The sequence below is a fragment of the Hyperolius riggenbachi genome, chromosome 1 (assembly GCF_040937935.1).
Source record: "Hyperolius riggenbachi isolate aHypRig1 chromosome 1, aHypRig1.pri, whole genome shotgun sequence".
Classification (NCBI taxonomy): Eukaryota; Metazoa; Chordata; class Amphibia; order Anura; family Hyperoliidae; genus Hyperolius; species Hyperolius riggenbachi.
This window is the reverse complement of record NC_090646.1, coordinates 530,672,923-530,686,065: the sequence shown is the minus strand read 5'-3', so window position 1 is coordinate 530,686,065 and position 13,143 is coordinate 530,672,923. Positions and strand designations below refer to the sequence as shown.

The window sequence follows — 13,143 nt, the reverse complement described above, 5'->3', positions numbered from 1 at the left end:
ATATTGGGAACAACAACACCATGAAGTCCAAAGAACACACCAGACAAGTCAGGGATAAAGTTATTGAGAAATTTAAAGCAGACTTAGGCTACAAAAAGATGTCCAAAGCCTTGAACATCCCACGGAGCACAGTTCAAGCGATCATTCAGAAATGGAAGGAGTATGGCACAACTGTAAACCTACCAAGACAAGGCTGTCCACCTAAACTCACAGGCCGAACAAGGAGAGCGCTGATCAGAAATGCAGTCAAGAGGCCCAAGGTGACTCTGCACGAGCTGCAGAGATCTACAGCTCAGGTGGGGGAATATGTCCATAGGACAACTATTAGTAGTGCACTGCACAAAGTTGGCTCTTATGGAAGAGTGACAAGAAGAAAGCCATTGTTAACAGAAAAGCATAAGAAGTCCTGTTTGCAGTTTGCCACATTGCCATGTGGGGGACACAGCAAACATGTGAAAGAAGGTGCTCTGGTCGGATGAGACCAAAACTGAGCTTTTTGGCCAAAATCCAAAACGCTATGTGTGGCAGAAAATTAACACTGCACATCACTCAGAACACACCATCCCCACTGTCAAATATGGTGGTGGCAGCATCATGCTCGGGGGGTGCATCTCTTCAGCAGGGACAGGGAAGCTAGTCAAAGTTGATGGGAAGATGGATGGAGCCAAATACAGGGCAATCTTGGAAGAAAACCTCTTGGAGTCTGCAAAAGACTTGAGACTGTGGCGGAGGTTCACCTTCCAGCAGGACAACGACCCTAAACATAAAGCCAGGGCAACAATGGAATGGTTTAAAACAAAACATATCCATGTGTTAGAAGTCCAGATCTAAATCCAATCGAGAATCTGTGGCAAAATTTGAAAACTGCTGTTCACAAACGCTGTCCATCTAATCTGACTGAGCTGACTGAGAATGGGCAAGGATTTCAGTCTCTAGATGTGCAAAGCTGGTAGAGACATACCCTAAAGGACTGGCAGCTGTAATTGCAGCAAAAGGTGGCTCTACAAAGTATTGACTCAGCGGGCCGAATAATTACGCACACCCCACTTTGCAGTTATTGATTTGTAAAAAATGTTTGGAATCATGTATGATTTTAGTTCCACTTCTCACGTGTACACCACTTTGTATTGGTCTTTCACGTGGCATTCCAATAAAATTGATTCATGTTTGTGGCAGTAATGTGACAAAATGTGAAAAACTTCAAGGGGCCCAAATACTTTTGCAAGCCACTGTAAGTCACAAATAGTGTTTTTATTTGTGCATACTAACATGTTATTCAGTGTTAGAAAGTTCTGGACTAGTCAAAACCAGCCAAAGTGATATCGACATAGCAAAAAAGTCATGCATAATGTATTTTGCCAATGTACATGTTATATGTGTGTAGAATAGCACAATTTGTTTCTTCCAGAATTGCAATTGCCGACCTGCACGATTCTCAACACGATCATGCTCTGTTCCCAAAAGCTACGCCGCAAACGCAGCAAGTGGAGATTGCAGGTTGCATGATCGGAACACAGTGTGATTACGAGTCTGCTTACCAGTGCAAAAGGGCTCTTAAAGGACAACTATCAAAGTTAACTAAAATTCTAAATGCCACATATACAGTATTCCCAGTAACTACTAGCAAATAGCAATACAAAGGTTTTTTTTTCATCTTTTCATTTTTTTATGTGCAGAAAATATATCTACAGAGAACAGTTTTCACTGTGGGCGTTACTATGGAGGACTGTGTCCAGCACATTCAGCATACAGAAACACTGGCTGCAATCTTGTGACTGGAATGTCTTCAGAGTGATAGAAACCAGAAATATAATAATTCTAACATTGTATAGTGCTTTTCTCCTGTTGGACTCAAAGCGCTCAAGAGCTGCAGCTACTAAGAGCAGGCTCAAGGGGCCACCCAGCAGTGTTAGGAAGTCTTGCCCAAGAACTTCTTACTGAATAGGTACTAACCCTAACCAGGATTAAAGCCCTGGTCTCCCATGTCAAAGGCAGAGCCCTTAACCAGTACACTATCCAGCCACTGTAAAGTGTGTAAATAACTTATCAGCTGTCTCTGTGTCTCTGCCTCACGCAGTATAAAGTAAACAGAGATTACAGACAGGAAGACCTCATTCTGAATGGTGGGTGTAAGCATATATAACAGGAATAAAGTACAGGTCCTTTTCTTCAGATCCTGTTTTCTGTAGCTGAAAAAATTCTCAGATGTTCTCATATAATCTGTGAGAAAGCAAGCAGGGCAGAAACAAACAGTAAATCATTTCTCTGTGAACAGTGACAGAGAAGTGGAACCTATCCACGTGGTACAGCTCTAGCCCCGATGCCGACTTTGTTACAATCATGTTACAAACAGCTGATAAACAAGGCATTTTTTGTCACACAGGGTGTGATCAGAGACGTCTGAAAAACCTTTGATTGTTGCTGGCTAAAAGCTTTGTAGGTACGAGAATCACATTTTCTTTGACAGCCCCTCTTTAAAGGACAACTGAAGTGAGAGGTATATAGCGAATTGCCATATTTTTTACTTTTAAGCAATACCAGTTGCCTGGTTATCCTGCTGAATCTGATCCTTTGCCTCTAATACTTTTAGCCATAGACCCTGAACAAGCATGCAGCAGATCAGATGTTTCTGGCATTATTGCCAGATCTGACTGGATTAGCTGCACAATTGTTTCTGGTATGATTCAGCAGTCAAAGCCAGCCAGCAGCCAAATATACCACCAAACAACTGCAGTCAAATAGACCAGCAGGGCTGCCAGGCAACTGGTATTGATTAATAAGAAATAAATATGGCAGCCTCAATATATCTTTCACTACAGTTGTCCTTTAAGGTCTTCACATTAGGAATATTCAATACTGCATTTTTTGGCCAGGGTACTGATTTTAGCAGATTAATAAACCCCTCCTTTGCCACTGCATTTAGTTCAGTATATAACTTCATAAACTTAATTTATCTAATTGAATTGTTTTTTTCCCCGATATCTGACAATTCTGTGGTGCTCAGATATGTTTCATGATTGTTATGTATACATTTTGATCACATCACTTATGCACACAGTGTGCACTTATCAATACCTGGTGTGACTTTGCCTTAGTTTTAGAGACAGTCAGTCCTTGGTTGTCTGATTAATATGGTGGTTGTAAATAGTAAAAAACATGTTTATCTATAATCGCCCATGTTGTAAATTCTGGGCACATCTAAAAAACTGATAGCCAACTTACCTATTGATTCAACAATACTTTCCCTGTTAAGTCCCATAACCACTCTTCATTTACATACTTTATAGTTTGCACAATATTATATGACAGCTATAAAGGGTGAGTGTATTTTACCTGATTCACTGTAGCCCCAGACTTCAATGTTTACTGTGTCTCCTTTAAAAGTACTTGGAATCCATGTAACAGTCAAGCTGCCAACAGTATTGGGGGTACCATAATACTGCCACTTGGTCTCATTCACTAGAGTGCATTTTTCTGACTCCGACACTTTCCCAGGATGTACTGTTGTAATAAAGTAAAGCACCATCTCATCATATAACAAATGTCTGACCATTAGGAATAACATTATTTTAAAACGTATCACTTGTGGCTTTTTGTTATGAAGCATTATAGCATTAACAATATAGCAAGCTGCTTTAAAGGATGTGGTCTGTAAATGGAAGCAATACCTTGCCACATGCAGTCCTCCCATCCTCAACTATAGAGGACTCACTTTGATGCTAAGAAGGTAAGTTTTCCAGAAGGTCCTAACTATGAATGGGTATGTTTTGGTGTAACTATGAATAGGTAGATTTCTGGCATAACTATGAATGGGTAGATTTCTGGTGTGACTATGAATGGGTAGATGTCTGGTGTAGCTATGAGTAGAGATGGGCCGAACGGTTCGCCGGCGAACGGTTCCCGGCGAACTTCGGTGGTTCGCGTTCGCCTCCCGCAGGCGAACGTTTCCGGAAGTTCGGTTCGCCCCACAATGCACTATGAGGGTCAACTTTGACCCTCTACATCACAGTCAGCAGGCCCAGTGTAGCCAATTAGGCTACACTAGCCCCTGGAGCCCCACCCCCCCTTATATAAGGCAGGCAGCGGCGGCCATTACGGCCACTCGTGTGCCTGCATTAGAGAGAGTAGGGCGAGCTGCTGTCTGTCTCTCATAGGGAAAGATTAGTTAGGCTTAGCTTTTCCTGGCTGCATACCTGTTCTGTTCAGTGAGCCCACTGCATACCTGTTCAGTGATCCTGCCACTGCATACCTGTTCTGTGAACCCACCCACCACTGCATACCTGTTCAGTGATCCTGCCACTGCATACCTGTTCTGTGAACCCACCCACCACTGCATACCTGTTCTGTGAACCCACCCACCACTGCATACCTGTTCAGTGATCCTGCCACTGCATACCTGTTCTGTGAACCCACCCACCACTGCATACCTGTTCTGTGAACCCACCCACCACTGCATACCTGTTCTGTGAACCCACCCACCACTGCATACCTGTTCAGTGATCCTGCCACTGCATACCTGTTCTGTGAACCCACCCACCACTGCATACCTGTTCAGTGACCCTGCCACTGCATACCTGTTCTGTGAACCCACCCACCACTGCATACCTGTTCAGTGATCCTGCCACTGCATACCTGTTCTGTGAACCCACCCACCACTGCATACCTGTTCTGTGAACCCACCCACCACTGCATACCTGTTCAGTGATCCTGCCACTGCATACCTGTTCTGTGAACCCACCCACCACTGCATACCTGTTCAGTGATCCTGCCACTGCATACCTGTTCTGTGAACCCACCCACCACTGCATACCTGTTCAGTGACCCTGCCACTGCATACCTGTTCTGTGAACCCACCACTGCATACCTGTTCTGTGAACCCACCACTGCATACCTGTTCTGTTCAGTGGACCCGCCACTGCATACCTGTTTAGTGAACCCGCCACTGCATACCTGTTGTGTTCAGTGAACCTGCCACTGCATACCTGTTCTGTGAACCCGCCACTGTATACCTGTTTTGTTCAGTGAACCCGCCACTGTATACCTGTTCAGTGAACCCGCCACTGCATACCTGTTCTGTTCAGTGAACCCGCCACTGTATACCTGTTCTGTTCAGTGAACCCGCCACTGTATACCTGTTCTGTTCAATGAACCCGCCACTGCATACCTGTTCTGTTCAGTGAACAGTTTGGTGTGTCAGTGTGAAGCAGTACCTTAATTACACTACCTGATTGATGTATACACATGCAAGATGTTTTAAAGCACTTTAGGCCTGTCATTTAGCATTCAATGTGATTTCTGCCCTTAAAACGCTGCTTTGCGTCAAATCCAGATTTTTCCTGGGGACTTTTGGCGTGTATCCCACTCCGCCATGCCCCCCTCCAGGTGTTAGACCCCTTGAAACATCTTTTCCATCACTTTTGTGGCCAGCATAATTATTTTTTTTTCTCAAAGTTCGCATCCCCATTGAAGTCTATTGCGGTTCGCGAACTTTACCGCGAACCGAACCTTCCGCGGAAGTTCGCGAACCCGGTTCGCGAACCTAAAATCGGAGGTTCGGCCCAACTCTAGCTATGAATGGGTAGATTTCTGGTGTAGCTATGAACAGGTTTCTGACAAAACTATGAATGGGTAGATTTCTGGTGTAACTAAGAATGGGTAGATTTCTGGTGTAGCTATGAACAGGTTTCTGGCATAACTATGAATGGGTAGATTTCTGGTGTAACTATGAATGGGTAGATTTCTGGTGTAACTATGAATGGGTAGATTTCTGGTGTAACTATGAATGGGTAGATCTCTGGTGTAACTATGAATGGGTAGATTTCTGGTGTAGCTATGAACAAGTTTGTGGCATAACTATGAATGGGTAGATTTCTGGTGTAACTATGAATGGGTAGATTTCTGGTGTAACTATGAATGGGTAGATTTCTGGTGTAGCTATGAACAGGTTTCTGACATAACTATGAATGGGTAGATTTCTGGTGTAACTAAGAATGGGTAGATTTCTGGTGTAGCTATGAACAGGTTTCTGGCATAACTATGAATGGGTAGATTTTTGGTGTAACTATGAATGGGTAGATTTCTGGTGTAACTATGAATGGGTAGATTTCTGGTGTAACTATGAATGGGTAGATTTCTGGTGTAACTATGAATGGGTAGATTTCTGGTGTAACTATGAATGGGTAGATTTCTGGTGTAACTCTGAATGGGTAGATTTCTGGTGTAACTGTGAATGGGTAGATTTCTGGTGTAGCTAAAAATGGGTAGATTTCTGGTGTAGCTAAAAATGGGTAGATTTCTGGTGTAGCTAAAAATGGGTAGATTTCTGGTGTAGCTAAAAATGGGTAGATTTCTGGTGTAGCTATGAATGGGCAGATTTCTGGTGTAACTATAGATGGGTAGATTTCTGGTGTAACTATAAATAGGTAGATTTCTTGTGTAGCTATGAATGGGTTGATTTCTGGTGTAGCTATGAATGGGCAGATTTCTGGTGTAGCTATGAATGGGTAGATTTCTTGCTTAGCTATGAATGGATAGATTTCTAGTCTATGAACAGATTTCTTGCATAACTATAAATGGATAGATTTCTGGTGTAGCTATGGATGGGTAGATTACTGGTGTAACTATATATAGGTAGATTTCTGGCATAACTATGAATGGGTACATTTCTGGTGTAGCTATGAATGGGTAGATTTCTGGTGTAACTATAAATGGGTAGATTTATGGTGTGACTATGAATAGGTAGATTTCTGGCAAAACTATGAATGGGTACATTTATGGAGTAGCTAGGAATGAGTAGATTTCTGGTGTAGCTATGAATGGGTACATTTCTGGTGGAGCCAGGGGTGCTTTTAGACATGGGCATTACAGGCCACTGCCTGGAGTGCCATTAGTTCTGGGGGAGCCATTCACCTGATTAATGCCCGCCCCCTGAACTTAGCCCCCCTCTGAACTAAGCAACACCTCCTAAAAAAAGCCATGTCCCCACGGTTGTTTGTACTTCCTTCTGTCCCCTTGTGCCACCTTTAGTCCCCCTATGCCCCCTCTGCCCCCTGTGTGTCCTTCTGCCCCCCTGTGCATCCTTTTATGCCTCCTTCTGTCTCTTTGTGTCACCTTTAGTCCCCTGTACCACCTATGCCCCCCTGTGCGGCCAGAGATGGATTAAAGTGAAATGGTGCCCTCAGCAAGCAACGTCTTTGGGCCCACACTTGATGGCCACCTAGCTTTTTGGCAAGATTTGTTGGAGGTTAGCATAAACCTGGCCCCTAAACTGTCTCCAGGTTCTAGGCACCTGCTTAAGTTGCCTTGCGGATCTGTGTGCATCCCTCTGTGCCTCCATCTGTCCCACTGTACCTCCTTCGGTCCCCCTTTGTGCCTCCCTCTGTCCCCTTGTCTCACTATTTGTTCCCATCCCCTTCCTGTGCTCCCCCAGTCTAGTGTGTAAAGGCAGATATAGTGCAGCAGAAGATGTGCTCTAACCTCCCCTCTGAAATCCAGTGCTGTGCCTGTATGACCCATCCTGCCTGTTGTCTGCTCCCTCTAGTGCTGGCACCTCACTCTCCTCATGTCGCATGCAATCATGCTACATGCGATAAGAGATGCTGGGCACTAGGACGAGTGTTGAGCAGACAGGTGGAAGCACAGCACTGGACTCCAGCAGAGAGGTGAGAGCACAGCTTTTGCTGCACTATACTCTGCATTTACACACTGAGCTAGGGTAGTGCAGGAAGGGGGTGTGCAACAAAATGCGACAGGAACGGTGGGCTGTTTGTATCTCAGGGACTGTATTATGCATCCACTCTGTATGGCACATGGTTTATATTCTCTAGTATGTGGTGTTTTTTTTTTTTAGGTGACAAAGGACTTCTTGCCTGGAGTGACAAAAAGGCTAGAAATGCCTCTCGTGACAAATGTTAACAAGCAAGCTATAGGCACAGAAACATTAATAGGATTTAAAAGTATGTTAGGTACTGTCAGTCTTGGTTAGAGTGTAGGCTCTAACAAACAATTTTACATTCAAAATGTTAGTGACTGTCCCTGATCACAACATTTTGGCTGTTACCCCGCAGTTAGGCCAATAGCACAATTTTCAGTGTTGCATATAATGATAATAGTTTCGAAATCTAAATGTTTAAATGTTTTTTGTTTGTTTTTTTAAAAAAGGGTTACTGCAGCTAAATGCGCCATCTAAAAATCAGATGACAAGAAGCAGCTGAGTGGAGAAAGTTAGTAGCAGGGTCCGTGGTTGGAACAGAATCAGGCAAAAATGGTGCAGGAAATTTGGGCGCACCAGGCTCCTCCATAGGCTGTAATGGGAATTATGGCAATAGCTGCGCTCAGGCAGTAATTTGGGCACCGTCAAGAGACAATTAAAACAGTGTAATTTTAGCACCAGCAATAGCTGGCAGATTAATTATATCTTACCCTACAGTCTACGGCAGCCTGGAGAGAGAATAGCAATTAACGCGGCCAGGGCTTCTGCAGGAGCAGGGTGTGCTGTTTTTCAGCTTCACTCTGCGCCTAAATTCCCAGCCCCTTAGTTTCATGTACATGGTCAGAGCTACTCAGGGCAGTTTCTAGGCTAAATTGCACCCAAGGCGAGGGTGTAAAATTGTGCCCCCTTCCCCCCACCCCCGTGGACTCGCGAACCCTTACTCATTAGGGACAGTCACACAGCCACAGGTCACAAGCAGATCTGCCTACTTACTAGTGACCAGTCGCTCATCCAGGAGGAAGCAGGGACCAGGAAAACACACAGGCCAAGAAAGCCCGGAAAGCCGAATCCTCCATGGGCGCCACGCACTGAAAGCCTGCAGTACTGCTACAGGACATCAGGTGTCATCACACGGGGGTGAGGTGATGATGACTTCATGTCAGACGCAGGCTGCCCAGGAGGAGTGAAGGAAGGTGATTGCGCTGGTAATCGTCTTTATTCTCCCATTTGGCTGCACTGCGTGTCACCATCTCCCTAGCAGTTATGTCCTTCTGACTGCACCCCCTTATTCTATTTGCCGGTCTTCGCCCAGGGCAGTCGCCCTGCTCGCCCTGCCCAAGAAACGGCCATGGGGCTACTGTTTGGATTGTGTCATTCTGCTGTCCAGACTGCAAGGAAGAATTCACAAGATGAACTCTCTGAAAGGGCTGCAGCCTACAGCAGTGACAGTTTGTGGTGCAAGAAGTAGCCAGTGGCTGGCATTCTAATCAGATACTTGTTTCACATGAGGTAATCAAGGAGTTTCCCAGAAAGATAAAACAAGTTCTGCCAGTTGATGCCTGCGCAGGACTAGGAAGACCTCTGTGCCTGGAAAAAAAATGCTATTACCCTAAGACCATTTCATGAATCATACTCAAACTGCTGAATTTTTTTTAATCATGTCTTGGTGCTCCACCCCTAAAATATTGTGCTGAGAATAATTCTCTTCATCTTTTCACTGCCAATATATATATTTTACTGTATATAAAGATATATTCATCTCTACACTGTCATTATATGTTTATCACACCCAGATTTCCTCATATTGCGGCATCGCTACGAATATGCAAAACGCACAGGGGTGTAGCCACACAAACTACTGAAGGCAACCTCATTCAGAAGCTTTACAACAATTACATTTATTGTGCCTAAAAGATGGAGAGCAATTCTTTTTTTTAAAGCACTTGAACTTTACAAAACGCCATTCTGCATGTAAAGAGGGGTATCTAGAAGGGGTGCATGTATGAGTGCCTCTTACTTTAAAAATAAAACTTGGGGCGTTCCTCCCAAGCACCCCTACTGTTCTCCATATCTCACCTCAGAAATCGCAGCAGACAATTAGGGCCCTCTGTGTGTTCTGCTATATGGTATCACATGACATGGTGGGTGGTGGGCAGATCAGATCAGTGCAGAGGTGGGACTCTCAGTGCTGCACAGCATGGAGACACATAACTGCTACCAGCACCACCAGTTCTCCACATGAGGACTGTTTGATGGTGGGAGGATTATGCAAGAGGGCTGTCTGTTACTGGGGGTTCTATCTGCCACTGGGGATTCTGTATGTTACATGGTTATATCATGGAGGTGCTGTCTGACTGTGACTGGCAGTGCTGTTTGTATAGCACTTTTCTCCTGACTGACCCAAAGCCACTATGGACACACTCAGTAGACCACCGTGCAGTGTTAGTGCTCACCTTTTCATGATTAAAAGGCCTCCAATGATAAATAAAACTTGGTTTACCACACAGGGGGACATGAGAGCAAAAGGCAGGTTCAGTAGTCATGACATGGACAATATATAAAGAGTTGCTCTGTTGCTATGCTCGTGTCACTAACTAGCTGTCCCTTAGAGAGGATCACAATCTAGTAATAGTCTAACATCTCTACCACAGTCTAGGGCTAACCTTGTGGGAAGTCAGTATTTTTTTTTTCTACCTAGGTAGGTACACGTCAAAAAGCCCAATCACAGTCTCGCATTTGAAGAGGTGGTGTCTTCTCTAATCAACGTACAGAGAGATGTTTTGGGTGCAGTTATTGAAATGATCACCGGTAAATCTGCGAAGTCATCTTCTCTCAAGCTATTGCTGACTCTGCGGCCACGGAAAACGTGATATCATTACCTGACAGCCAGGTGCCAGTGTGCGGGAATGTATTCCCTCCATCGACAGACATTTCGAATGGAATACGGCCAGTCTCGTACAGTAAAGGAGACACGCAATGAGCTCTTCCTGAATCCACATAACCATTTACAAGGATAGCATTGTTAAATCTAATAAAAGAGAATTTATAAGTATTAAGACATACAGCACTGACTCCTTAACAAGTTAGTTTTACTGATATCAAGTACTGATAAATAAAACAAATGATTTACCCTCATTCTTGAGCAACCATCGGAGCTAAGTTATAATCATGTAGGAAACAGGGGGACAGAGAAGGAGACAGGAGAACACAAGGGGACACGAGGGCAAGGGAGGACACAGGGGAACAGAGGAGACACTGGAGGTCACAACAGAGGCAAAGGAGGACACGGGGACATGGGAGGACACAGGAGGGACCGAGAAGGAGACAGGAGGACACAAGGGACACGAGGGCAAGGGAGGACACAGGGGAACAGAGGAGACACTGGAGGTCACAACAGAGGCAAAGGAGGACACAGGGGGACATGGGAGGACACAGGAGGGACAGAGAAGGACACAAGACGCTCAAGAGGGACTTAAGAGGTACAAGGAGGAAATCATAATGGGGGATTGAAAGGAGAAGATCCACAAGATGCCCCTGCACTGTGGACACACCAGGTTTAGCATATATACTATATAAATGTATTTATCTTGTTTTTTGTCCTCTAAACCTAGGTGCGTCTTATGGTCTGAAGCAAAATACGGTATATGTACAGTATGTTTACGTGTACGGCGGTTGAGATTGTAATCTCAGTGTGTTGAGTTATTTTGATGGGACAGATTTACACTGTTAAACAAGCTGTATACTAACTACTTTAAATGGTGTCAAAGTGACATATCTTCGGTGTTGTCCCATGAACGATATAATAAAATATTAACAAAAATGTGAGAGGTGTACTCACCTTTGTGAGATACTGTATACTCATGCATGTGTAGCAATGTGCTTATATGTATAGTCAAATGTGAATGTATGTGCCTGTGGATGCATCTAAATGTCACAATGTATGGTAATTGCTAATTATAAAATTGCTTTACTTCTCAGAAAGTTTGTGAATATGGCCATATAGAAGTAAAGTATAAATGTAAATATGCGTACACACATCCAATTTTGATTTGCCAATTTTACCACTTCCATGTAGTAAGAGGTCTAACAGATTTTGAATACTTTGAACAGATTGTGCAAGCAAATTCTCATAATTTTTTTTTTCAAACAATCTTTTACAAATTTTGATAATTGATTGGATGTGTGTACCAGGATTTAGTCTGGGGAATACTGCCTGACATATTTTTACTTTGTCTAGAGTTACACTTTAAGGAAAAAACAAAAACAAACAGGGAACTGATCACTTTCTTGTGTATATATGTTTTAAAATAGTTAGCACTATGTGACAAATTTGTGTCACTGGAAGTTCAGCAGAAGAAATTAAGATGTGCAAATAGTAAATTAAACCACTCAGGCTAGATACACAGTGGCTATTAGCGGGCAGCAAAGCTGTGTGCTGTGCAAACTAATCACACAATAGAGGCAGCATCAGTTCAGAATTTACTTGCTTATGATCAATTCTTAACTGTCTTGTGCAGTGTTTCCCATTTGGCTGTGCCAGCATTTTGTTCCTGGTAACATGAAAGGAAAACCTTCGGTGCTGTATTTAAAGAGATGTTGCTAAATGGTTTCCCAGTGAAAAGTTCTAATTCTGCTTGCAGGGAGTTAAAGAGAAACCATGACCAAGAATATAACTTTATCCCAATCAGTAGCTGATACCCCCTTTCCCATGAGAAATCTATTCCTTTTCACAAATGGATCATCAGGGGGCTCTGTATGGTTAATATTGTGGTGTAGCCCCTCCCACAATAGACTGTGAGGACCATTTTCCTAGCAGTTTCCTGTCTGTGAACCTCGTTGCATTGTGGGAAATAGCTGTTTACAGCTGTTTCCAACTGCCAAAAAAGCAAGCAGCAGCTACTTCCAGTGACATCACTTGCCAGCAGTAAAAATGTCACCATGTGATAAATGTCAGACTGTAAATCAGGGAGAGGAAAGCTTTCACAATGGGCAAACACTGACTAAATCATTTATACATAATTATTGTACAAATAAAGCACTTTTTTTCATTAGATAATTTTTCCTGGAGTTCCACTTTAAATGTGATTGCTCAAGCCTCGTTCACAGGTATGTGTACTGTCACCCTCAGGTGGCTTTGCAGGGTCAAGACCGTACAGACAAGTCGTTAGCCTCAAGGCTAGTGATGAGTTCTGTTGCTATGTAGAGGGTCCGAAGAAGCTGCACACGACGAAGCACAAAGAGTAGGTGGGGTGAGTTGTGAGAACAATACCCACGGCTAGTGCTCGCTTGAGTCAGTCAGAAAGACGGATCGACTAGTGATGTCCTGAGTGATATCGGGGGCCATAATACTCTTGCTAGATTCTCAGCACCACTCACCACCTTGGCCAACAACCATCTAGGGTGTGTACAAGGCTTATATCCTCCCAAACCAC

The 13,143-nt window shown here is 43.8% G+C and overlaps 1 protein-coding gene across 6 annotated transcripts in view; it reads right to left on the bottom strand.

Annotated features, from left to right (window-relative positions):
• SUSD2 (sushi domain containing 2) overlaps positions 1-13,143 on the bottom strand; it is a 314,471-nt gene that overhangs the window by 143,057 nt on the left and 158,271 nt on the right. For all 6 annotated transcript variants that reach the window (XM_068246340.1, XM_068246356.1, XM_068246346.1 and 3 more), the window contains exons 15-16: positions 10,591-10,739; positions 3,334-3,501 (exon numbers count right to left, since the gene is read on the bottom strand). In XM_068246340.1, the coding sequence (XP_068102441.1) occupies positions 3,334-3,501; positions 10,591-10,739 (317 nt within the window). The remainder of the gene's footprint in view (positions 1-3,333; positions 3,502-10,590; positions 10,740-13,143) is intronic.